Source organism: Choristoneura fumiferana, chromosome 12 (genome assembly GCF_025370935.1).
Source record: "Choristoneura fumiferana chromosome 12, NRCan_CFum_1, whole genome shotgun sequence".
Taxonomy (NCBI): Eukaryota; Metazoa; Arthropoda; class Insecta; order Lepidoptera; family Tortricidae; genus Choristoneura; species Choristoneura fumiferana.
This window is the reverse complement of record NC_133483.1, coordinates 5,622,778-5,648,223: the sequence shown is the minus strand read 5'-3', so window position 1 is coordinate 5,648,223 and position 25,446 is coordinate 5,622,778. Positions and strand designations below refer to the sequence as shown.

Below are 25,446 nucleotides of genomic sequence, written 5' to 3'. Positions count from 1 at the left end.
CTAAAAATCATTTATTAAGAAATATTATATAAACTTATACTTAATACGAAATACTAAATAGCTTGTTACTTTTAATAAATTACCTAAATTAAACCAAGTTAATATTACATTTTTATTTTTAAGCAAATTTATGTAGTTGAAACACAATATAAATCCTTTGTAGTCAATTCAATTAAATTCTTGAAAGTATAGCTCCATTGATACTATCGATGATTCCGCCAAGGTCGAGGTTGGATCCTTTGTAGTCAATAAAAAGGTGAAAAATAAATCATAAATTTAGTACCCTAGGGAAAATAATAAGTAAAACATGCCTCCATAAATGCTTTGTGAGATAATTTTTTTTTACAGTTTTTAATTGAAACTCCTGTTTTTTACTCCATATATCTCCTGTGTTTTTCAGATTGGACCTGGCAACACTGGGAGACCGTCAACACTCAACAAGCGAGCGCGAGCGGGCTACCTTACGTACGTAGGTAAACAGAGAATTAAGCGATTTAATTAAATGAAATATCCACTACGTACATATTAACGAAATAGTTTTAAGACAAAGTGATTATTTTACTTGACGTTTACATATTGTAAAGTGAATATTGAAAATGGGTTGCGCGCAAAGTGAAATTTCACCCCAAAATGAGACTCCGAAAAAAGGGTGTACGGATGTTATATGGCTGGTTATTTATGTTATATTTTGGGTGCTCATGGTAAGTGTTCAAATCTATTATCCAAAAACATTAATGAGTAATTTACCTTATAATACATATAAATAATAATTGTTTTTGTTTAGCTTATAATAGCTGCTATATCCTTCGTGTACGGAAATCCGCTACGTTTGATAAACGGTTTTGATTCCTATGGGAACACTTGTGGTGTGAAAAGTAACACGAAGCACATAAATTTCCCTCTAGCTGGAATAAGCACTATAGACAAGCCCTATCTATTTTTTCTGGACCTGAAAGAACTGAGAAGATCTATTAAAGTGTGTGTTAAGAAATGTCCTAATAAAAAGTTGGAGTCCTTTGCGGACATACAAAACTTTTACCGTACAACTGATTCTAACTTGTGCACTTATGATGTGAATTTGAACACGGTAGTCAGTACCCCGGAGCTGCATAGTATTGACGGACCTTGCCCTACTCTACCAGTTTACGAGTCATTCCCGGTCCTGCATAGATGCTTTCCGAAGTATGCCAGCGATTTGGCAAGCAAAGTATTTACAGACTTCTATGAATTACTAAATAGCTGGGACACTATTGAGCAGATGCTGACTGATCTGTATTCATCATGGAAAGAGATGATAATATGTGTAATTGTAGCATTCTGTGAGTATATTCTTGTCTAATTTTCAACAGTTTTCAAATGAAATGTGGTTCTTAATTGGATATTTTTTCCCTAATTTGAAAAAGGAGATTTCAGTTGATTTGTTTTAATTCAGAGTTGTTTCATTTATGATACAGAAACAAAAAAAAACTTTCAGATTGATCACATTTGGTAAAAAAAATCTAATAGGTACCACCCCTAAAAATGAAACTAATATGAGAGATGAAATTTGCTATTCTTGCTACTTGTTAATAGTAACTATACTTGGTTTGGATAGGATAGGTATTTAACTAAATGTAAACAAAAGAAACATTTACATTAATGTATGGAAATACACTTATCTAGTTTGTATTACAATGATAGATAAGTAAAATGTTTAAAATCCTTGAATGTACCAAATCTGGCAGCTAAAGTTTACATTTAGTTAAATACTTATCCAAACCAAGTATAATAGATTTATTGCAAAGTACTTGGCCAGACTCTGTCTGGAAAATCGAAAAAATGTGTTCTCCTAGAGATGCAACCTAACTAGATCTATATAGATGGATATTTGCAACCAAAAACCTATTTTATTAAATTTTTTATTAGGTATACAAAATTTACTTGTAGTGTATCTATCTACCTAAATAATACTGAGCGGCAATAAATCTGGCCCCCAAATGTATGCCGAATCGGTAATTTTGTATGAAGGGTGGGCCAAATTTTATGCCGCTGTGTATACATGGTTTGGATAGGTATTTAACTAAATGTAAACAAATTTCAGCTACAGATTTGGTACATTCAAGGATTTTAAACATTTTACTTGGCTATCATTGTAGTCAAACTAGACTAGTGTATTGTAATACAGAAATGTAAATGTTTAGATAGTTTGACATTGTTTTGTTTACATTTAATTAAATACCTATCCAAACCAAGTATAGTATGAATGAAATTTTATTGAAAATTTATATATAAATTATTGGTTTTGAAATTGTTTTCCAATTGAAAATACCTTTGTTATTTAGCTGTGTTCTGCCATAGCAATATCAAAACAAACAAACTATGTTAATGAAATAACAACATTATTTCCTTAAATTAAAAACAAAGACCTTCTACAAGTATTTCCTGTTGCCTGTTGCTATGATCTAGTTACTGGTGTGGGAAGGCTGACTCATCACTTAGTTGAAATATGACATCATAGCAACCTTATGTCAGTCAGTTTTATCATAGCTTTAATCTAAATAAAGAAGTAATGAATGACCTTTAAGAGACATAACAGAAATCAACATTTAATTAAAAACAATTACTTTGCTCAACCGCGACTTTATGTCTATGCAACAAATGTGTGTTCATTCAGTTCCTCCACCTCCACACTAAGAACACACAAAAATCACACAAACCCAACTATCACCACTACCACACTACACTGACGTCTGATTCAATAAATTAGATAGAATGTTGAGCAGGGTAATTACTTAAGAGTTCTTACAACAAAATCTATTGTCTAGGTCTTTGTACCTACCACACATGAAAGTAATCTATCTGTAGGTACCTATAAAAGAGGTCATGGCTGACAGAATGCCAGACAATGCACGGCCTAAACCACTGAAGCTATGATAGGCTTGAAATTTGACAGAAATATTCCTAAAAATAAATACATTCTTACATATTCTCTACACTTGGTTTGGATAGGTATTTAACTAAATGTAAACAAAACAACGTCAATTAGTGTCTTAATATTGAAATACACTAGTCTAGTTAGTATTACAGGTATTAAGGTCCGACCGAGATCTCGGTTTCGACAAATCGTGGCCAAAATCGGGGCCGAGATCTCGGTCTCGGTTTCAGCCCAAAACGGCCGAGTTTCTCGGCCGCAATCAATTTAAAATATTGGCGCGCGGTTTACCGCGGTGGCACGAGCTTTCTTTGGGATTTTGATTGGTCGCCTCGCCCCGCCCGGGCTCGCGCGTGTGGTAGGTACTTGCAACTCACTGACACCCGTACCCGCTAGTCAAGAGTCAAGAGTTGTATTGTAACAAGTGATAACTCGTTAATTTCTTTTCGATAAAGATTGTTAATAGGTATTGTAGTTTAATTTACGTGATAATTAAGTTTGTTTGTTGGACACGGTGAAACGTTTAATTTTAATTAATTAAACCATAATAAAAAAATTTTTTCATTCATAACGTGTGTTTTTTAGGTAAAAATTTTTTCGTGGTCGGTTTCGGACCTTAATTACAATGATAGATAAGTAAAAAGTTTAAAATCCTTGAATTACCAAATCTGGCTGCTGAAGTTGGTTTACATTTAGTTAATTACCTAATTGTTTCAAGTACCTACCTATAGCTTGCCACTTAGCTATCCGGTGCACTAAGAAAGACGGTAGTATTTTTCGAAATTCCCATAGGATAGAGTCTTCCACGGAAGTGACGCCGCGGCATAAAGCTAGTAGTTATTCGAAAGAAATATCTATTTATATGTTCTTATTTATTTTACAAGGCATTTCCTACTTCAAATGTGTATTTTCTGACAGCACTCTTCACTAGAAGGTCTCAATCAAACACTAAATGAATAATGTAGTTAGAAATTGTATGCTAATTACCACTGCTAATTACTAATGATATTGTTATCTTATCATAGCGTAATATTTTAAACAGTAGACGCACTTCTGTCACGGCGCTAACGACTCCAGCGTGTATTGAAAGTCAAACGGAATGGAGCCTGCGAATTACTTTTGGAGGTCTTGTCCCGCCCCGCACCACACCATACCGCGTATTTGCTCTGCAGGGCTACTACGAAACTCGAAGTTCGTGTCGTACTGTCCCTCTGACACTTATACTATTTAATACGAGAGCGAGAGGGACGGTACGATACGAACTTTGAGTTTCGAGTTTCGTAGTAGCCCAGACACCGACCTACATATAAACGCCAGAAAAAAAATTGTGTTAATTTTGTATGCATACCTATTACTACAAGAAGGGCTTCCGTATAAAAAACATCGTCTACTATTACGAGCTATTATTTTATTTAAACCTCTACCGAACCGAGTGAGAATAGGTAATTCTTTTTTTTTAACTACCAATAGGTAATCCATTTTTTTGTTTCAGTATGCTCCTTGCTCATGGTATCTATCTTGCACCTACTGGCTACTTTTGTATCATGGATATTTATGATAGTAGTATCCATTGTAAGTGTGGCTGGTACTTGCCTGCTGTGGTACACGTATTATGAGATAAAGTCAGGAAAACAGAGTTTTGCTGAATCACTGTATTTAGCAGTAAGTATGCCTTTTGTTTTGTTTTGCTCGACTTGGCGGGGGCAATGCCGTGCCCCCAGATTAAAGATCCTTGCACTTTTGACACATTTTCTTGACTTTCTTACAGTTCTGCTGTCAAATTTAATGATTAATGTTTAAAGTACGTTCGCTTATGGCATTAAAAAAAACAAGCCGGCAGCTAGTGCGTTATTGCGTTCAATTAAACTTTACGTATTTCAATAATATGTTTTCTTTTTTCAGGAAACCCTTAAAAATGAGACGGCGTTTCTCTGGTATTCTATTATTGCAACCATAATTACCGTAAGTTGAATTAAATATCACATGTTATGTAATTAATGTCCGTTCGTTAAGATAACGTCGCCCTTAATTTGTTAGTGACGCTATCGCGCACGCCTTTGAAATTATGGCGGCGCCAAATAAATTAACTTGATATGTAGGGTAGCCACTGCCCGTCCACACACGCAGGTGAATTTGTCGTTTCATAAATTAAGGTTTTATCTGGCTTCAGGGGCGTGGCTAGGCTCTACTGGGTGTAGCACTCACGTAAACGCGGAAACTATGTATACTGTCGGGTTTTTCCCACTTGTTACTCTCGGATATACATATCTGTGCACCTGAATATTTGACGTTTTCGTAATTCAAGAACATCGCAACATGAAAATACCGCTATACTAACGTCCGCTCCGCGCTTGCACTGGTAAGTCAAAGTCAAGGTACTGCGCACTCTAAAACGGGACGAGATGCGGTGCAACGTGGGGAACCGGATTTCTACGGTTTGTATGCACAGAAACTTCCGACAAACTCTTCGCTATGAATTATACCTACCCCCTGGGAACAAGTGGAAAATCCTAAATATTATAAATGCAAAAGCTTAAGGCCTACGATGATCGCGCATTCGCGTTCTATTAGGACGATGCCTATGCTGTGTTTGTTACTCCTTTACGCTAAAACGACTGGAAGGATTTGGATTTGGATTCGTCTGGAATAAGATATAGGTTACTTTTTATCCCGATATCTGATAATTCCCATCCGAAGCCGCGGGTTAAGTGTAGTTACTTACAAATCCTTTCCACTTTATTTTCTGTAGCTTAAATGAGAAATATTTCAATAGATTCAAGTGGGTGAACTATGTACTTTGTCTTGCCTTGTTTTATGGCTTAATATTTTAATTAACATTTATTTTAAGGTAATCCTGCTCCTCCTCGTGTTCGTTATGCGTTCCCGTGTGTCTTTCCTGGCGGCCTTGTTCAAGGAGACTGCGCACTGCCTGGGCTCGATTCCAAGTCTCTTCCTACAACCTATAGTCACATTCTTCTTCCTAGTACTCTTCTTTGCATTCTGGTCCATCGTTGTCGTGAGTATTACTCGTATTACCCACAAATTACCAATATACATAATTAATCGATGCATAAAGTTAGTTATAGAGAACACTCAACATTGTCAAACATTTTTTAAACCAGTTGTAGCTAACAATGTCGAAACTGAGAATTTTGTGATAGCCGTAACTATCGTTATATTCGTAATCTACGTTTTTGATTGAATCCTAAAATAATGGTTTATTTTTTCGAAATTCCCTAATTCCTCACTCGTGTCGTGTATCTGTTATTCTGTTACATTCGGTTTACTTTAAATCTACTGAACTGATTAAGTTGAGATATGGTATAGGTACATTTTGCATTTCCGTGGTCCAAACACGCACGTGTAATGTAATTAATTAATTAATAAAATGGAACTTAGTCTGTTAGTCAATGTCTAAAGGAAAATTTTGATCGAATTTAAATAAACATCATCATCATCAACTATTTAATACGATAATTTATTGACATTGTAAATATTAGGGTTTATTGGATGGCAAATAACTAATCGGTAAGTATTATAATTATGATAAAATTTATTTATAAACTTTTTTAATTCTAGGCCTGCCTTGCGACTGCTAATTATCCTGGAATACCGTACAAGTACAACTTCTTCATAAATGGCACACAAATGCACGATCAAGTTAACAATGTATCCCTTAAAGCGCAAAGTGTTAATAGCAGCGTCACATGGAAATGTGAGTGTTTAATTTAATATGTGACTTTTATTCTATGGACTAGACTCCTAGACTAAGCCCTAGTCCTAGTTTTAAGGGTCTGTTCACACCGAGACGCTTCACGGCTCATTAGGTGAGTGAGTACGTCAATGACTAGTCACTTCACGTATCCTTTTAATTAAATACGCATGGCCGCGTCTCCGTGTGAACTGGCCCTAAGGCCCCAAGTCATAGGAGTCATAAGAAAATATTTGTCATTATTCGTTTATAATAAAACAATTTCAGTACCGTACCTACAGTGACGCTTTTGTTCAATTTAAACTCGCGCTTGGTCAAAATTCAGGTCGAATTTACAGGTGATAGGACCTTGTGCAAGGTCCGCCCGGATTGCTACCACCAATCTCTAATCCTGCCGTGAAGCAGCAGTGCTTGCTCTGTTGTGTTTCGGCGTGGAGAGAAAGACAGCCGGTGAAATAACTGGCACTTGAGGTATCCCATCTTAGGCCTCTAGGTTGGCAACGCATCTGCAATACCCCTGGTGTTGCAGATGTTTATGGGCGGTGGTGATCTCTTACCATCAGGAGACCCACTTGCTCGTTTGCCATCCAGTCAAATAAAAAATAAATAAAAAAACTATAAAATCATATATCACAATACGTATAGGTACTTTTGTACCTAACACACAGCCAACAAGGTGGACAAATCAAATTTCGTTTTGGTGTCACCAATTTTATCAATGAACTAAATCAATTGACCTTTAACTTCGTGGCCACTTCAACAATCTAGAACACAAATTGAACTTCTGAAGGACATGCAAGCGGGGGTGGCATTGAAATAAAAAGGTAATTCGTTTTAATCCATTTGCCTGATTCCATAAACTGTACCTACCACTGTAGACTATGGCAACAAATAATAAAAATTAAACGAGGGCACCACATTCACTTTTAAAAAAATAATCCTTTTTTTTTATTATTTTCTTTTTCTACTCTTCACTGACAACCTACTTTATTCTCATGAGCAGCTCGGACCCTGGACCCCATCGAGTTCAACCACATGTGGGTGCAAAGCATGTGGTGGATGTGCCTTATTTGTCTCATCTGGGGCAGCGAGTTCATCCTCGGCTGTCAGCAGATGACCATAGCTGGTGCAGTCTCGCATTGGTACTTTAGGTACGTGAAAATGATAAATTGAACTTAAAAAAATATTGGTTACTTTTCCGGCCAAATTAAGGAAAAAAAATCAAACAAGATATTGTCGTATTAGCAACACCAATCCTCTAAAAACTATGGCAGTTGTCTCACCGCCAGCGAGGAAACGATTGGCTATCGACTACTTTCTCGGTCAAGAAACGAACAAAAGATATAAGATCCTGTGTGAGTAAAACAGACACATATATTAATAGTTGATCGCTGGCTGTTCACACTGTCGGCGAGAACTCGCTCTTACATCTTTTGTCGCAGCGACAAGAGTTATAAAACTCGCTGAGATATAGATACTCGCTCAGCGATGTCAGCTTGGCGGCCGCCCCGCACGAGCCAGTCAAGTGGAGCGAGTAATCGCCCGTCGCACTTGAACACTCGCTTACAGCCAGCGACAAAACTACACTCGCTTCTCGCTGCTCACCCACTCGTTTCTAGTTACTCGCTCTACTCGCTTCTCGCTCATCGTCGGCGGTGGGACAAGTGCATATAGGAGATAAAGTTATGTACGGATGGTATGCTGCCGTGCTCCACTCTTCACTACGTAGTTAGTTGCCCTATCCAAACAACCGAGTAACCTCACTAGTTGGTATTATTACGCTATGACTTAACGGTAATAATAAATAGACGAAATAAATATGCTGCATTTTGTTTTCAGAGGTCCGAACGCACATTCCCCCGTGCTGTACTCTATTGGTAAACTAATTAAATACCATTTAGGATCGGTTGCTAAAGGCTCGTTTTTGATAACTCTGTTCAAAATCCCACGACTCGTTCTCATGTATTTGCACGCAAAGTAAGTATTTTTTTATTCCATTTTCTAGGTTCTCAACTTTTAATTAAACATTAAGGGGCTGTTTCACCATCCATTGATTAGCGTTAACCGACGGTTAAATGTGATGCCGTCTCCGTCTATTCGAACAAAACAAAAAGAGACGGCATCACACCTAATCGCCCAAAAAAAAAAAATGACTGCCTTGAAAACTCATCATCATCATCCCAGCCTATATACGTCCCACTGCTGGGCACAGGCCTCCTCTCAGAACAAGAGGGCCTTAAAAACTAAAAGGAGGAAAATAAGTAAGTAGTGGTCTAACACTTGTCAAGTAGCCAATTTAAAGTTCAACAGTGGGTTCAACAACCCATTCAACAGTTTTTGAGCTGGTCAAGATTTGAATGGGTCCCGACAGTTGAACTTTAAATTGGCTACTTGACGAGTTTTAGACCACTAGACTTATTTTCTTCCTTTTAGTTTTTAAGGCAGTCGGGTTTTTGATTTTTTAAATTTAATGTTTTGTTTTATATTTTTTGATATTTCTGTGAAAATGGTAGATTAAAAATATTATAACCCATATATATTTCGAATGAGCTAATTATTAGCTTCCATTTGATACCCATATTGTTACAATACAAAATATTTATTTTTATTCCTTCGTCATATTTTTTTTCGCAGACGCCATATTGAAATATTAAATACCTTATGTTGCTCCGACAGTTATAACCGAAAACATACAGTAAGGGCACAGGTATGACGCGGGGCGGTTTATATGACTGTTTATGATTGTGTATTTGTGTTAATTTTAATAACTTGACATGTATTATATAATATAATAAATGATTTTTCTATAGTTATTTAATTATTTGTATTATTTCTACAGGCTTTCAGCAAGGGCTGACAAAGGTTCGGAATGTGCAAAGTGCGGGCTCAAATGTGGTATTTGTTGTTTCTACTGCCTGGAAAAGTTTATTCGTTACCTGAACCACAACGCATACACTATTATAACTATAGAAAGATGTCACTTCTGTAAAGCTGCTGCTAAGGTATGGCTTTGACGCAACCAAAACCGTAAATCGCCTCACAACTCATAAAACTATCCTCGTATGGTCTGTGAGTTTGTACCTTAATTTTGTTCTAATCTTTTCTATTTACGCTAAAAAAAGTATAAATATGTCGATGACGTTAAAGCAACGCTTTTTAAACTCAATCCGCGACCCAACTTCGTATTGGATCAAAATCTGTAAGTATTGGATTGGATCGGCCGGCAAGTGTTGAAAAACTTTTTAAGATTGGTTTTTGGAATCTTTTTGTATTTTTTATTTCAATTCCAAATTTTTGTTACTTTTACGGTCATCACGTAAAACCCATATCGAAAATAAAAACTGAAATACACCAGAAAAATAAGACCAGCGTTGGGAATCGAACCCAGGTCCTCGGTATTCCGTGCCGCGTGCTATACCGCTACACCACCGCTGGACAACGAATGCTGGTCTTATTTTTATGGTTTTTCTGTGCATCTGTATTTCAGTTTGTATTTTCGATATGAAAAACTTTTTATTCTATTTTATTATGATATTATTAATTTTAGCCATTTTGATTTTGATTAAAGAATCGATACTTTCTAGGCGTTCAGCACAATAATGAACAACGCGCTGCAAGTGGCGACCATAAACAGCGTCGGCGACTTCATCCTGTTTCTGGGCAAGTGCATCGTGACCGCAGTCACCGGCATCGTCGGGCTGCTGCTGTTAAAGAGGAACACCGACTTACACTTCTACGCTATACCCACGCTCGTTATATGCATTTACTCCTTCTTTATCGCACATTGCATACTGTCGCTCTATGAGGTTTGTTTTGGTTTTGACTATTGTTCACTTCACTCCCGACGCAAAGTGTGGTGTTACAACTTAGACGCCAATGTCTGTCTGTGGCATCGTAGCTCTTAAACGGATGGGCCAATTTAGATGCGGTTTTTATGCGAAAACGAGTTTTCTTGCGGCCGTTTTTAGCTGTGTCATTAAAACCGGTTCGGCCGATTTTGAGTTTGAACTTTGAAATGACAATATCGGCGGTTTTTTCAATTGTTCTAAGTTGGTTAGGTTATTCGAAGCTTTTATAAATACTATGTTAGGTACGCGGAATTATTTACTTTGTTCCTTTGTGTCCATTTTTTCGATGTTCATCATAAAAATACGGCATTTTTTTCACATTTCCACGTTCTATACTTAAAACTGGAATTCAAGACCAAAAAATCTACGACAATGTTGCCACTGAAATAAAATGTGTGTACAATAGTACATTCCTTTTTTTTTAAACACACGATAGAAAATTCTTTTTATTAGTAACTAGCTTTTACCCGCGGCTTCGCATGCGTAAACTATTCAGTCTGGTAGTTGCAAATGAAATTTTCGGGATTTTACAAAATTCCCCTGGAAATTTCCAAAATTTATATCGTGGTCTTCATTGAGGTTGTGTTATGAATAACTGTACAAAATTCAAGCCTCTAAACCCAGTGCTGAAATTTCAAAAATTTCCCCTATCCAAATTCAAATCATTTATTCAGTAAATAGGCCACAATGGGCACTTTTACACGTCATTTTTTAAACTACCAGCGCTTTCGGAAAGACTACATTGCCAAGAAGAATTCGCCGCAAGAAACTTGGCAAAAAGTCAGTTTTTCAAAATAAAATAATTACAAATAAAATACTTAAAAACTACAGTATACAATTAAAGAAAAAATTACAAAATAATAATAATAATAATACAGGGATGTATGGGGTCCCTTAGTTACAAAACTATCCCTTGGGAATATCGGGATAAAAAGTAGCGTATGTGTTATTCCAAACGTCCAGCTACCTACATATATACCAAATTTCATGACTCTAAGCCCAGCGGTTATTATTTCGAGATTTTATCCCTATCCCGTAGGAATATCGGAATAAAAAGTAGCCTATGTGTTATTCCAGAGGTCCAGCTACCTACATATTAAATTTCATGGCTCTAAGCCCAGCGGTTGTTATTTCAAGATTTTATCCCTAGGTATCCCGTGGGAATATCGGGTCAAAAAGTAGCTTATGTGTTATACCAGACGTCCAACTACCTACATACCAAATTTCATGACTCTAAGCCCAGCGGTTGTTATTTCACGATTTTATCCTTATCCCGTGGGAATATCGGAATAAAAAGTATCCTATGTTTTAATCTAGGTTATAAACTAACTTTTCGCCAAATTTCATCCAAATCCGTCCAGCCGTTTCAGCGTGAAGAAGTAACAAACATACTCACTCACTCACGAACTTTCACATTTATAATATTAAGTAATATATATTATAGTATTGTGCTTGTATTTCTTCAGGTATTCATAACATTTGGTGCAATATTTTACAATTAAGATAAAATCAAACTAATGTTTGATTTAATTTTTTACATACATTTGGCTAATCAACAAAACTGCAGAGTAATAGTGTGTAGCGCGCTTTATGGCGTTTATGGTGGCTAAATATGGTGTTTTAAACTGCTAAAAAAATATATTTCATTTAACCTTTTCAAATTCCTTTCCTGTGATTTAATATGAGGCCTATTACTAAGTTGTCCGTCTGTCATTAGGCTGTACTGCATCTCATAACATAAACCATGGCAGTTGAAATTTCCACAGATAAAGTATTCTGTTGCGGCCATAACAACAAATACGAAAAAACGGAATAAAATAAATATTGTAGAACAACGCAACCTTATCCTGTTTATGTTCCTTAGAATAAAATTGTCTCAATGTTAGTTGAGAGTTGAAAATAAGTTATTATTTTTTTTTTCACAAAATCCTTATTTAATAACAATACAAGGAATCATATTAAAAAATGTTATTATTATTCCCCTCAATGGCGGCCTTAAGACTTAGGCCAATGTCAGTTAAATTAAAGATAAATATATTCTTCTTCTTCACGTTGTACGGTGATTGTAGTTTTTGCAAACTTGATAGCAAAATTCCAGAAACCACGCGGAGACAACTTGCGCATTAAAAAATGTCAGACATGAGAGCAATATAGAATTTTGTGATCACTGTTAAAAAAGGTTGGCGAAACCTGAAAAGTTTATTTGACAGTGACAGAAGTGACATTGTGAGATTTAACAGTGACATATCTGTCGTAGATTTTTTGCTTCTTGAATTCCAGTTTTTAGTATAGACGATAAAAGTTATTTTTAGAAAATTTCAGTATCCAAAATTGGGTACAGTCGCCATCAGATATTTCGCACTCTATTATTAAGGTAATAGAGTTCATGTATCACATTCACATGTACTCTGTTATTAAGGTAATAGAGTTCATGTATCACATTCACATGCACTCTGTTATTAAGGTAATAGAGTTCATGTATCGATATTTTTGACCACCTTGGCCGCTCCGATCTGATGGCGACTGTACCTCAAGTTTTCTAGGATGGTCCATATTATATTTTTTATCGATAGTAGACTTATAATGTAGTTTACTCCTGGAGATTTTTTTTCACTTTTTGTAAACAAATAGAAGTAGACAAGTAAACAAATTGAACCTTTATTTCGGCAAACCACACGTTTCGTGAGATTAATAGGTTTTGTGCCTTGGTATGTTTGATTAAAAAAACCGGCCAAGCGCGTGACGGACACGCCCAAGATAGGGTTCCGTAGCCATTACGAAAAATCAAGTAATATTTTTCTAAGGATTTCTTATTGTATACGGAATCTGCCAAGTTTAGGTATATTTTAGACCTAAGGCTGCTTTATATTTATTCTTAAACTACTAATAATTCTCAAGCAATCTTAGCCGTTATAAATGTCCTTGTAAATTTGATATATTATTATTTACTACCAATCTGAATGAAATCCTAAGAAAAATATTACTTGATTTTTCGTAATGGCTACGGAACCCTATCTTGGGCGTGTCCGACACGCTCTTGGCCGGTTTTTTTTTTTAATCAAACAGACCAAGGTTGTCCAATTAGCGATCTAGATTTTTTTGGTAAGAGCCTATACATTTCCAGATGGTGGTTGACACGCTCTTCATATGCGTGTGCGAGGACCGGAATATGAACGGCGGCGAGGGCCGCTGGCGCAGCTCACGGCTGGCGGAGCTCGGCGCGCCACGGGCCAGCGAGGAACCAGACACCTCGGAGATGGGCGAGCTCGCTGCCAAGTACTGAGTACGTACAACAAACACAGGGGAAGTGATCACTACTCAGACCGGAGGCCTTAAGGTGATTTTCCAACGGTGGGGCGAGACGAGAATTGAAAATTGTATGGCGGCGCCCGCGGCGGCTCGCGGCGGGCGCGCGAGAATGCATACAAATTTCAATTGTCGTTTCGCCTCGCCGGTGGAAAATCACCATTATTGTCTTATTTCTCTCACACGTTATAAGACCAGAAAGAATGATAGAAAGAAAGATATGTTGAATGCTATCGCGACGTCAGCGTGTTAGACTACGGCCTCCGATCTAGTTATCTTGAAATTCGAATGTAGCAGGTAAATTTGACTTGAATTTTGGTACAGATATACATAATAATATTAATCCCCTGTTTCACCGTCCATTGATTACATTGATTTGACGGATAAATGTGATGCCGTCTCTGTTTGTTTTGTTCGAATAGACGGAGACGGCATCATTACGACGGCAAAATTATCCAAACAAAAAACACACTGATCGCACCAAATCGCAAAGCAAATAAAATGGTTTTAGGTTAGATTCTACTTGACAGTGACAGCAGTGACAGTTGACTTCGTTTTTTTTTACTGTTTCTACTAAGTACTGAGCCCTCAACGGTTCTGCTATTTCAATCTCACAAACGTCATATCGACCACTTAAAAAAATATTTCTAATTAATAAGAGGAAATAAAAATAAAAGAGCTGCAGTTCCTCGATTATTAAGACGTCGACTATCGAAAAAAAATATAATTAGCGCCTCTCCAAAAAACTTTACTTAGCCAATTAATCAATGGATGGTGAAACAGCCTTGAAGCCCAAAGTCGGAGACTGAGGGCTTTAATGAGTCGATGTTCGTAATTCTAGTACCGCCCGTGCGACATACAATGTTTTTCATCACATTTGCGAGTAAAATTGTATATTTGTAAAAGAAAAACTAATATTTTTTCAAAAATTGCCGATACCGCTAACTGCGCTCTTGGCAGCGCCAGCTCCCCGCCGCCCTCCTCCCTCCCCCTCCCCCTCCGCAGCATGTGCATGGCGTGAGTGTGCAGCGCGCGCACGGAGCAGCAACACGCCATGCAGTAACAAACTCATTTACCGACCTTGGGCTTCATGACAACAAAATTAAGGTCGAGGGTTTTATTTGGGGGGTTGCAAGCAAGGTAGCCTGCATGTTACGACACTGTTTACGAGCAAGTGTGATGAAAAATGTTATGTGAAAAAATGCGCACCCGCCCCTTACTGATAGCAAGAACGAATCTATACTCCGTTTAATTTAAGGTTTGAATTAAAGGCACTGTTACACATGCTCGTTACTAGCATGCTTATAAGCGTGCTTATGAGCATGCCACTAATGAGCATGCTCATGGACTGAAGCAAACGCGTTCACACTTGCTTATTACCTTTCCCCCTTCCATCCCCGTCTCGAGCATGCCACTAATAAGCATGCTCGATAGTAGCATGTCCTGTTCACACATGCTACTAGGTAGCATATTTTGCTCGATAGTAGCATGCTCTCTTGCTACTAACGAGCATGTGTAACAGTGGCCTAACTGTCAAATTGTAACACACGTTTCTCGGTATTTCAAACACAAATGGAATAAAAATATCTACATGTACATTTATTAGCGGTATTCATTATGTTTTTATTATAGAAGTTTTAACACAATTTTAAATAGTAGTTTCGTTGCTTCATTTAAAAACGTGTGCAAATTTTACCGTTTAGTTTCAAATGTTAAAATAAATGTAGTATAGTAAAGGGTTTGATAGATTAGAATTATCAATTTTCTGCCCCCGTTCGGAAGTCGTAGATCCAGCTCAGTTCAGTCAGAAGAGACATTTAGCATGGCTTTAAAATACTTTTGGGATAGGTTGGGTACGGCGACACATGTCATTAAGCAATTAAAACAATAAGCTATAAAACACAAAACATTAAACATTTAAAAATATGACTAAATATGAAAAAAAAAAAACATGCATGACTTTTGCAAGCTATTTGCTTACCATCTATCTCTTCTGAGATCTGCGGAGATATATGATACTACCACAGTCTGGTATATGATAGATATTGTATATTTTAGGTAAAACAAGCTTTAAACTGAAGAAAATAAAATGTATTCAAAAATAACGTGCTACGCGACAAGCAAAAGAATAATGAGTGACTTTGTCACAACTAGAAGAAACAAAGCTTTATAACTAGGTTTACAAAACACCAAAAAGTTCCAACACTGGCCCTTAAACTAGTTATAAAACTATATTATAAATAAACAAATCCACTTGCATAAATAACTAAACACTTTACAAACCACTATCAAATAAACAAAACAATTAACTAAGTAATAAACAATTGACATGCAAACTTGTCATGTTTATCTTTGGTCAGTGGTTTAGTTAACAAGTCAGCCACCATCTGATCAGTAGACAGATAGCTTATGACTACTGTACCCTTATTTACGATTTCTCGTATAAAGTGATGTCGTACATCGATGTGTTTAGTTCTGCTGTGGAACATTGCATTTGAACACAACTTCTGTGCAGATTGACTATCATTATAAATAGAAATTTTAAATTGCTTACCAAGCACTTCAAATAAGAATTGCCGTAGAAACAGGGCCTCCTTACACGTGTCAGACAGCGCCATGTATTCCGCCTCAGTGCTCGAAAGAGCAACAGTCTTCTGTTTTCTGCTCTCCCAAGAGACTACAGAGCTTCCTATTTTAAAAACAAAACCTGTGTAAGAACGACGATCGGTCTCGTTCGCCGCCCAATCAGCATCCGCATATGCGTTGATAGTCAACCCAGTCTTTTGAAAAGTTAAGCAAAAATCAATCGTGCCTTTAAGGTAACGAAGTATCCTTTTTGCTGCCTTCCAGTGTGACTCGTCGTAAGCCTCGTTGAACTGGCTCAGCGAGCTTACAGCGTGAGCGATGTCAGGCCGCGTACATACCGCAATGTACATCAAACAGCCTATTAAGCCACGATAGTCATTAGTACATTTTCCTTGCGTAGACCTCACAAGTTTTATACCAGTTTCCATCGGTGTTCGAGCAGGTTTACAATCTGACATATTAAACCTGTCAAGTACCTTTTTGATGTAATAGGATTGGTCTAACTTGACTTTCGCATCTTGTCTCCGAAGTCTCATGCCAAGGATATGACTAGCTGGCCCTAAGTCTTTTATTTCAAACTCTCTATTGAGTTTTTCTTTAATTTCCGACTTTTGACATCCAGCTGACGAGAACAAAATTATATCATCTACATACAGAGCGATGATCATCAATGAATTGTTACTCGATTTCACATACACACAAGGTTCAGAATGTACGTGCTTAAACTTCAGAACATTAATTAATACGCCATTTATCTTTTCATACCAAGATTTTGAAGCCTGTTTGAGACCGTATACTGCCATGTTCAGTTTATATACTTTATCTTCTTTTCCTTTTACTTAAAGACTTCTGGCTGTTCCATGTAAACGGTTTCTCGTAGGTCTCCATTTAAAAAGGCTGTTTTAACATCTAAATGTTCAATGTCCATATCGAATTCCGCTGCTAGCGCCAATAATGTACGGATCGTAGAGTACCTGACTACCGGGGAAAACGTCTCTTGGTAATCTACTCCATATTTTTGCGTGTATCCCTTTGCGACTAAGCGAGCTTTATATCTCAGTATTTCACCGTCAAGACCGAGTTTCTTCTTGAAAATCCACTTACATTTTACCGGTCTTTGCTCGTTTCTTCTGTCGGTCAAGGTCCAGCATTTATTGTCTATGAAAGATTTATACTCATCTTCCATCGCAGCTTTCCAGTTCTCAGCTTCAGCACCAGTCAATGCCTCCTGCACAGTTTCAGGATCCTTTGCTTCACTACGCAAATTGTGAACTAAACAGGACTCCTCTGCAGCTTCCTCATACTCGTCAGTCGAGATTCCAGAGTAGTTTTCTAACGTGGAATCACCTGGGGAGTACGTTAAATCGGCAGGATCATCTGGAGTATCGCTACTCTCGCTTACAGAATCATCTACTGTGATTGTACTAATTCTCTGAGCGTTTGTAGGAATTTCAATAACTTCAGACGTATCAGAGCTCACATTAGATGTTTCCAATTGGACAGAATTATTAAAATTCTCAACACGACGTTCAACATTGTTACACGTCAATTCATGTGTACAATGTAAACCAGGAACCTTATTTTCGCCGTTCCAAAAATCATTTTCTAAAAACGTTACGTTTCTTGCTTTGAAACATTTGGTTGGACATTCAGGATCCATCAACCTGTAACCTTTTGTTTGATCACAGTATCCCACAAATATGTACTTCTTAGCTTTCGGATCTAATTTATCCCGTTTTTGCTGAAGAGCATAAGCTTGACAACCAAAAATACGTAAATGAGAAACATTTGCCCGTGTACCTGACCAGCGTTCCTCAGGAGTACACCCCATCACTGCTTTAGTGGGCGAGCGGTTCTTGAGGTAGACAGCTGTATTAACAGCTTCTGCCCAAAACTCCTTCTTCAGACCAGCATCTCGAAGCATGCAGCGCGCTTTCTCCATGGCCGTGCGGTTTCCTCTCTCCGCGACGCCGTTCTGCTGTGCTGAATATGGAACCGTAGTCTGGTGTTGAATCCCATGTGTCTTCAGAAAGTTCTGAAAATTTGAATTAACATATTCACCACCATTGTCACTACGAAGTATTTTGATCTTTTTATCAGTCTGGTTTTCAACCAAGGCTTTAAATTCTTTAAAATAATCAAAAACTTCATCTTTACATCTAAGAAAATATACAAACGTCTTCCTAGAAAAATCATCAATAAATGTCAAAAAATATTTTGATCCACCAAACGATGCACACGGCATCGGACCACATAGATCACTATGCACCAAGCCTAGAAGTTCACTGGCCCTACTTTCAGATTTCTTTGGGAAAGGCAATCTAGTTTGTTTTCCCTCAATACAAGAAATACAATTACGAAAGTCACTACTATCATATGATATTCCAGTTGCCATACCTTTTTTCAACAGCTCCATACTCCTGCTGTTCAAATGGCCTAGGCCACGATGCCAAAGTTCTTGAGTCTGCGAAGCGGTAGACGGCGCACGCACAGCCTGCTCAACAGCAGCCACACCCTCCTCCTGCCGCAGCGCCTCGCTGTCACCTGTATCTAAACATAAAGATACGGACGCAACCTTCGAGGCTGCCACACTACACAAAGCAGACCCTGCTTCTATGGCGTCGAGTTGATAAACACCATCTCTCAGTGTAGCGGAGGCTAGGACTTCCTCACCGTCACTTACAATGCACCCATCAGAACTAAACACAACATCGTAACCTTTCTTTACCATAGCGCTGACAGATAACAAGTTTACAGACAATTCAGGAACTAAATATACATTACTTATCGTCCTTACACAATTATCTTTCAACGTAACTTGCACCGATCCACGACCAGCTGTCATCAAGACATCTCCGTTGGCTATGTTCACTTCTTTAGGCTTCTCCTTTTTAAAATCAAACATCTCACAGCGATCATTGCACATGTGACTTGTTGCTCCGCTATCTATGTACCAGACGTCTCGCTTGATTCCCACAGACAGAGCTGTTATCAACGCCTTTGATGGGGACTTGACGCTGCTAGAACTCGAACCCGGACTACGTTGCTTACCGCCTTGTGTTTTGGTGCCGGACTTTTCTGGGCAATCCTTAAAATAATGTCCTGTTTTCTTACATTTAAAACACTTCGGCTTAAACGGTTTTCGCACAGCAAGCGCGGTCCCGCCGTCACATTTATTCTGTCGTTGGTCTTCTTGCAGAAGTTTTCCTTTTACGGTTTCAGTTGACAGCGTCACATTTGAGTTTTCTAACACCATTATTAACGGTTCATACTCAATTGTCAATCCACTCAACATAATGACAGCGACAAAGTCATCATCTAGTGCTGAACCAATATCACTCAGCAATTGCGATGTTTCCATGATTTTATTGATGTAGGCATCCATGCTGTCACATTCGCATAATTTTGTAGCGAATAGAGTTCGAAGTAACGCTAATCTTCGACATAGACCCTTATCCTCGTATGCCTTTTCTATGTTTTGCCATGCTTGTCTCGCCGTCGTAGCGTTTCTTATGTGCGGGAACGCTACCGGTTGAACCGACAAAGCAATCTTCGCAAGCGCTTTTTGAACCTTTTTAGAATCTTCATTTTTCGCTTCTTTTTCTCCAACATAGTCCCACAATTCCTCATGAATCAGTATCATCTTCAGCATATATTTCCAGGTATTATAATTACTTACGCCAGATAATTTTTCTATTGAAGAAACTGAAGAAATGTTCGACGCCATTTTTACGCCGTATCTTGGACTACAAGAGATAATATTTTTCCGCGAAATGATTAAAACTTGCTATAAAACGTGCGTAGGTCCCATAACCTGATAGATATTGTATAATTTTAGGTAAAACAAGCTTTAAACTGAAGAAAATAAAATGTATTCAAAATAACGTGCTACGCGACAAGCAAAAGAATAATGAGTGACTTTGTCACAACCAGAAGAAACAAAGCTTTATAACTAGGTTTACAAAACACCAAAAAGTTCCAACAGTATAAACTATTTATAGGGTTCTACCTCAAAAGGAAAAAACGGAACTCTTATAGGATCACTTTTTGTCCATCTGTCTGTCTGTCTGTCAAGACCCTTTTTCTCGGGAACGCGAAAATCAAGCTGAAATTTATATCAAATACAGGTCTACTGTCCCTTGGAGAAAACTTCTAAGCCAAAGCAATCAAAAGATACAGCCGTTTATGCTGCAAATTTTCGACACTCGCAAGGGAATCAAAACCTACAGGGTACTTCCCTTGAACTCAGAATCTTGAAATTTGGTACAAAGCAACGTTGCGTTGCGAAAAGCATAAATTTTTAGTTACGTCATATAATAAAAATATTTATTAAAATCTTTTTATAATTTGTACGGAACCCTCGATGCGCGAGTCCTACTCGCACTTGGCCGGTTTTGTTATTTAATTAAATATACCCTACTTTCTGTTACAGGTCACACAAGACCAAGCAAGATGCATTTTTATATATTTAAGTGAAACTTCATAATAAGAGATAATTTATTTTTACATGAATGGAAATAAACATCTTTTTTTATATTAATTTATAATAAGATTGAAGTACATCTAGTTTTAAGTTGAATCAAATTTATAGTTCAAATCTGAATTATCTTATAATGTATTTTTTACTCAATCAATTGAATCTCCGTTTATTCTCTATTTATCGTGATGATAGTTGTTAGTGCATTGTAAATGATTATAATCATATTTATACAAATCAAATCAAGTTTATAAATGTTTTTTTTTTATAATATGTGAACACAAATAATTTTTAATAGATAGGTACGCACTAGTAAACTCGACCGACATTACTTATTTTACTAAATTCTAATCGAATTATACGCATATGAACGGGCTTTTATCGTAATAATAAAAATGTAACTATTAAGTTTTGATGGTATCTATTATACAAGTTGCTAGTATTTTATAGACGTTTACAAGCAAGTTTTTGATAGATGTGATTTTATTTTAGTGTTTTAGCATTGTGATCCACTGATCCAATGCGAAAGTAGTTTTTTTTTTAATGCCTAAGTGCATATTGAAGCTTTAATAAATAAACATAGAATAATCAAGATTTAAAGAGTTCTCAACAAACTCCATCCAACAAAGATTAGTTTTGATAATTTATGCCATTAAGTGAAAAAAAAATTGTAATGAACACATTTCGTTACAACCTATGATTTTTTTTATTTTACTTTTGTAACATGATTTTTTACATTTTAAAATTTAATTTCACATTTACTCTTTTTTTTCAAAAATATTATTTTCCACTTGAAGTTACTTAGATAAAATATTTTGGAATATTTGAGTTAAATTCTGGAAAACTATGTATCAAAGAAATCTTGTTAACTTTAAATTCTTAATTCTCCATAAATATATTTTTATTAGTGCACTGATTGTTGTGGCATTAAAACTATGCTACAGAGAAGAGTGTTTGTATATTTGTATTGCTGTATTTGAATGCCTGTGTAATTTATTTGAATAGCACAAAGTAGTAAAACCGCAGGCTCAATTTAATGGATAATGATGTATTTTGTAAATGATTATACGTACCGTCCATTTTTGTGTGTAATCGAGATCTCATCTACTTGAATGCAAGTTTATAGTATTACTATGATCAATTTAGTTTTTGACATGTGTGTTATAATTTATACAGGATTTACATTTATATACCAGAACTAAATTTTCTTACTGCCTGAAGCAAATGGAAGTTAACATAAATTTATAAGCATGGTCACCCTATTACTTTGACTTGAAATTATTTACTTTCTGTTTAACCAGATGCAAGGTAACTATAATTTTGATTCAAAGGAGCTTAATTTTATAATAACACATACAAATCTTTTTTGTTTTATGTAACCAATATTTCTTTTTATTGACTACCAAGAAAGTAAAATTAGCTTGTGGAAACCAATATTACATATCATCCCTGTAGTAACATTTGTTTTAAATCAGAGATGGGCATTAATTTTTTAATCAACTAATCAATCGATTAAACAATCAATCGTCACTAAATTAATCACAATTAATTTAGTCGCGATTACATTAATGGACGAGCATTTGAATAATCAATAATTTTAATTGACTAAATTTCATGATTAAATCTTGATTAACTTTACAAAAATTAAGTCTTGTCATGTGTTGTTCTTGGAAAATCATTCTATGATATGCTGTGTGATATTTATTACAAATAAAATGTATTTATTCCTAATATTAATCTAATTGATTAAAAATTTAGTTGCTGGTTGAGGCTGAATTTAATCGTGATTTAATTAATCGAAAGTTAGACTAAGATTAATCAATCGTCATTTTTAATTGTTAGTCTCTATTCAATAGGTTATTCTCAATCGTTAGTCAATTGCATTTAGCCCATCTCTGTTTTGAATATTGTGATCTGATGGACTTTAAATTTCATCCAACTGTACCTGTTTTATCATAATGCTTTTCATTCAAATAAAAACTACTTGTGTGAAATATCTGTTTTATTTATGTTAAAATTACAGCTGTAGACATAAGAAAGTTATTTTTTGTTTGGTTTCTTCTTCTTGAACTGCTTCCTTTTCTTTATCTGATCAGAAATTAGTTTGCTTTTAGCTTTGAGTTGCTTACGCCTGATGGCCATATCTGGTTTGCTGTTGGACTTTTTCTTTTTAATCACTGGTTTCATCTGAACTTCCTCTTCACTGTCATTCTCTTCTTTTATTTCTTCTGTAAAAACAAACAAATCAAGTTTATTTAATAGTACTTGCATTATTTTTTAAATAGAGCAATAATGATGAAAAGTTTATACATACCTTTAACAACTGCTTCTTCTGCCTTTTCCATTACATCTCCTTTAAAGAACTCTGCATCCTCTATGTCTGGATACCCAGTTTCTGGTTTAGTTGCTTCATACACAACTTTCTTCTCAATCCTCCTCTCGTATTTGTCACCAGCCTTCTTGGAGTAAGCTTGTCGTAGCTTAGCAGGGCTGACATATTTTGGATTTTCCCAAATAGTGACTCCACCAAATGATCCAGAGAATATTTTAACCTGGAAGTTTAAAGAAATTAATGAAAACAAAAAGGATAAGTAAAAAGGTACAAGCATATCATCTGTGGGACAAAATACTTACTGGATTCAGAACAAATCTTGGTCCAATTTCAGCTAAAGCACCATCTTCAGACAAAATTTGGTAATTCCTAAACCAAATTCTATTATCAAGGACCATGAATGTGTAAACATGGTCAAAAAAAGGCTGACTTTTCGGGTGGTGGTTGGGGACCCCGAATATTTGTATGAACAGCTCCTTCAGCAAGGCATAGTGAGGGTCCTTGGTGAATTGAGGGTCAAATGAGAGCAGTGGCCTGGATCCTCTTAAACAATTCCCTGTCATTTTAAGTTCTCCCATTGTGTAAACTGCAAATAAATAGATAATTTACAACTATACTGAGCGGCAAAAAATCTGACCATCAAATGTATGCAGAATCGGTAATTTCGTATGAAGGGTGGGCCAAATTTTGTGCCGCTGAGTATATTATATTACCAAGTTTTTCAACCAATGATAATGCAACCTTATGATAGCTATGTTTATACAAGTAATTGTGTTCATGCAATTCCTCCACCTTGGCATAAGATAATTTTCAGATCTGCTTATAAATCATGATTGATGATATGTAATGTTTTGCAGTTCATTTACTTGAAGATACTCACTGTTTTCAACTAGAAACTTGACACTCGGTCCATTAGGAATGTTTGCAGCCCACATGTATAAATCTCTCATTTTCCGCCCCTCAAACAGAATACATTTGTTGCAGTTTTTCATTTCACTGATCTCGTTCACTACATAAAGGTTCTTACTTCTTTCCATCTTAGACTCTGTCTTGTGGTGAGGCATTAATTTTTTAATGTCCTCCATCAAATACCTGTGTCGGTGATTGATGCCACGAGCAGCAAAAACTAAGACCCTTTGCCGATTTATCCATTTCACCTGAAAAGAGAAGTATATATTTTACAATGCTCCTCATAATATCTTACTCTTAGAAGCATGTAAAAGTAAAATAATATGAAAAATGTCATACCTGTTTCTGTGGTGGATCGCTTGATCCTCTCACTGGTGGTAACACCAGTTCTTCCACTTTTTTATGAATGGTATGATCTTTTATTTCTTTGTTCTTTTTAGAAACTTTAGCTTTTACCTTAACCATTTTTATTTAAAATTAATTGATATATAAATACGAAAACCTAATAACTTTGTTTTAGGTTAGACCGATACAGTTTGTCGGTAACCATACCATCGGTAACTCAAGGCGCACGTGTGACGTGAAATTGACATGTCAAGAGTATTAAAACAAAATCAGATTATTTGTTTGAGGTACTTAAGAAAACGTCGAAATTTCAAGTAGACCGCTGTGGTCAAAAATTTGTGTATATAAGTGCCGTGTGTAGTGTTTGTGTGTGCAAAACAAAGGCACAGTACAAAAACCGGCCAAGAGCGTGTCAGACACGCCCAAAATAGGGTTCCGTAGCCATTACGAAAAATATAAGTACTTACTTAATATTTTTCTAAGGATTTCGTATTTTGTACGGAATCTTCCAAGTTTAGGTATATACCTTAAGCTGCTATTAACTCTTAAACTACTAATATAATAATTCTCAAGCAAACTTAGCCGTTATAGCTTTCCTTGAAAGTTTGATATACTTACTACCATTCTAATTTTTTTTTAATGTTTCCACCAACCGGTTTAGATTTTAGAGGGGGGGGGACTCGAAAGACTTTAAAGTTGAATATTTCGCAAAAAAACCACTGAATCGTAAAATCGTTTTAGCAACCCCAAAATGGTTTTAAAAGACCTATTCAACGATACCCCACACTATAGGGTTGGATGAGAAAAAAAAAACCACCATTTACCACCATTTTGTCGGCATAGTTTACATATCCCCCCCCCCCCAGCCTATATACGTCCCACTGCTGGGCACAGGCCTCCTCTCAGAACAAGAGGGCTTGGGCCATAGTTCCCTCGCGGGCCCAGTGCGGATTGGGAACTTCACACGCACCATTGAATTGCTTCGCAGGTTGTGCAGGTTTCCTCACGATGTTTTCCTTC

At 36.5% G+C, this 25,446-nt stretch overlaps 2 protein-coding genes across 2 annotated transcripts; one reads left to right on the top strand and one right to left on the bottom strand.

The window, feature by feature from the left end:
• Positions 1 to 400: 400 nt before the first annotated feature.
• Ctl1 (choline transporter-like protein 1) lies at positions 401 to 22,834 on the top strand. The gene is made up of 12 exons (XM_074095083.1): positions 401 to 701; positions 785 to 1,319; positions 4,404 to 4,573; positions 4,814 to 4,873; positions 5,760 to 5,927; positions 6,491 to 6,626; positions 7,627 to 7,774; positions 8,463 to 8,600; positions 9,463 to 9,625; positions 10,208 to 10,429; positions 13,596 to 13,754; positions 20,796 to 22,834. The coding sequence occupies exons 1-11, from the start codon at positions 597 to 599 to the stop codon at positions 13,752 to 13,754; spliced, it is 2,004 nt and encodes a 667-aa protein (XP_073951184.1). The 5' UTR covers positions 401 to 596; the 3' UTR covers positions 20,796 to 22,834.
• Positions 22,140 to 24,674, bottom strand: LOC141433176 (ribosome biogenesis protein BRX1 homolog). The gene is made up of 5 exons (XM_074095086.1): positions 24,421 to 24,674; positions 24,053 to 24,329; positions 23,475 to 23,758; positions 23,155 to 23,392; positions 22,140 to 23,068 (listed from the first exon to the last, which is right to left on the bottom strand). Exons 1-5 carry the CDS (start codon positions 24,544 to 24,546, stop codon positions 22,881 to 22,883), a joined length of 1,113 nt encoding a protein of 370 aa, XP_073951187.1. The 5' UTR covers positions 24,547 to 24,674; the 3' UTR covers positions 22,140 to 22,880.
• Between the last annotated feature and the right edge of the window lie 772 nt (positions 24,675 to 25,446).

Excerpts from the sequence above, each read along its gene's own strand:
- LOC141433176 (XM_074095086.1), bottom strand. The coding sequence starts at position 24,546 with ATGGTTAAGGTAAAAGCTAAAGTTTCTAAAAAGAACAAAGAAATAAAA. Across the intron at positions 23,393-23,474 it reads CAAGATTTGTTCTGAATCCA|GTTAAAATATTCTCTGGATC; the intron begins GTAAGTATTTTG and ends TTAAACTTCCAG. Across the intron at positions 23,069-23,154 it reads AGAAGAAGCAGTTGTTAAAG|AAGAAATAAAAGAAGAGAAT; the intron begins GTATGTATAAAC and ends TTGTTTTTACAG.
- Ctl1 (XM_074095083.1), top strand. The coding sequence starts at position 597 with ATGGGTTGCGCGCAAAGTGAAATTTCACCCCAAAATGAGACTCCGAAA. Across the intron at positions 702-784 it reads TTATATTTTGGGTGCTCATG|CTTATAATAGCTGCTATATC; the intron begins GTAAGTGTTCAA and ends GTTTTTGTTTAG. Across the intron at positions 7,775-8,462 it reads GTCTCGCATTGGTACTTTAG|AGGTCCGAACGCACATTCCC; the intron begins GTACGTGAAAAT and ends TTTTGTTTTCAG.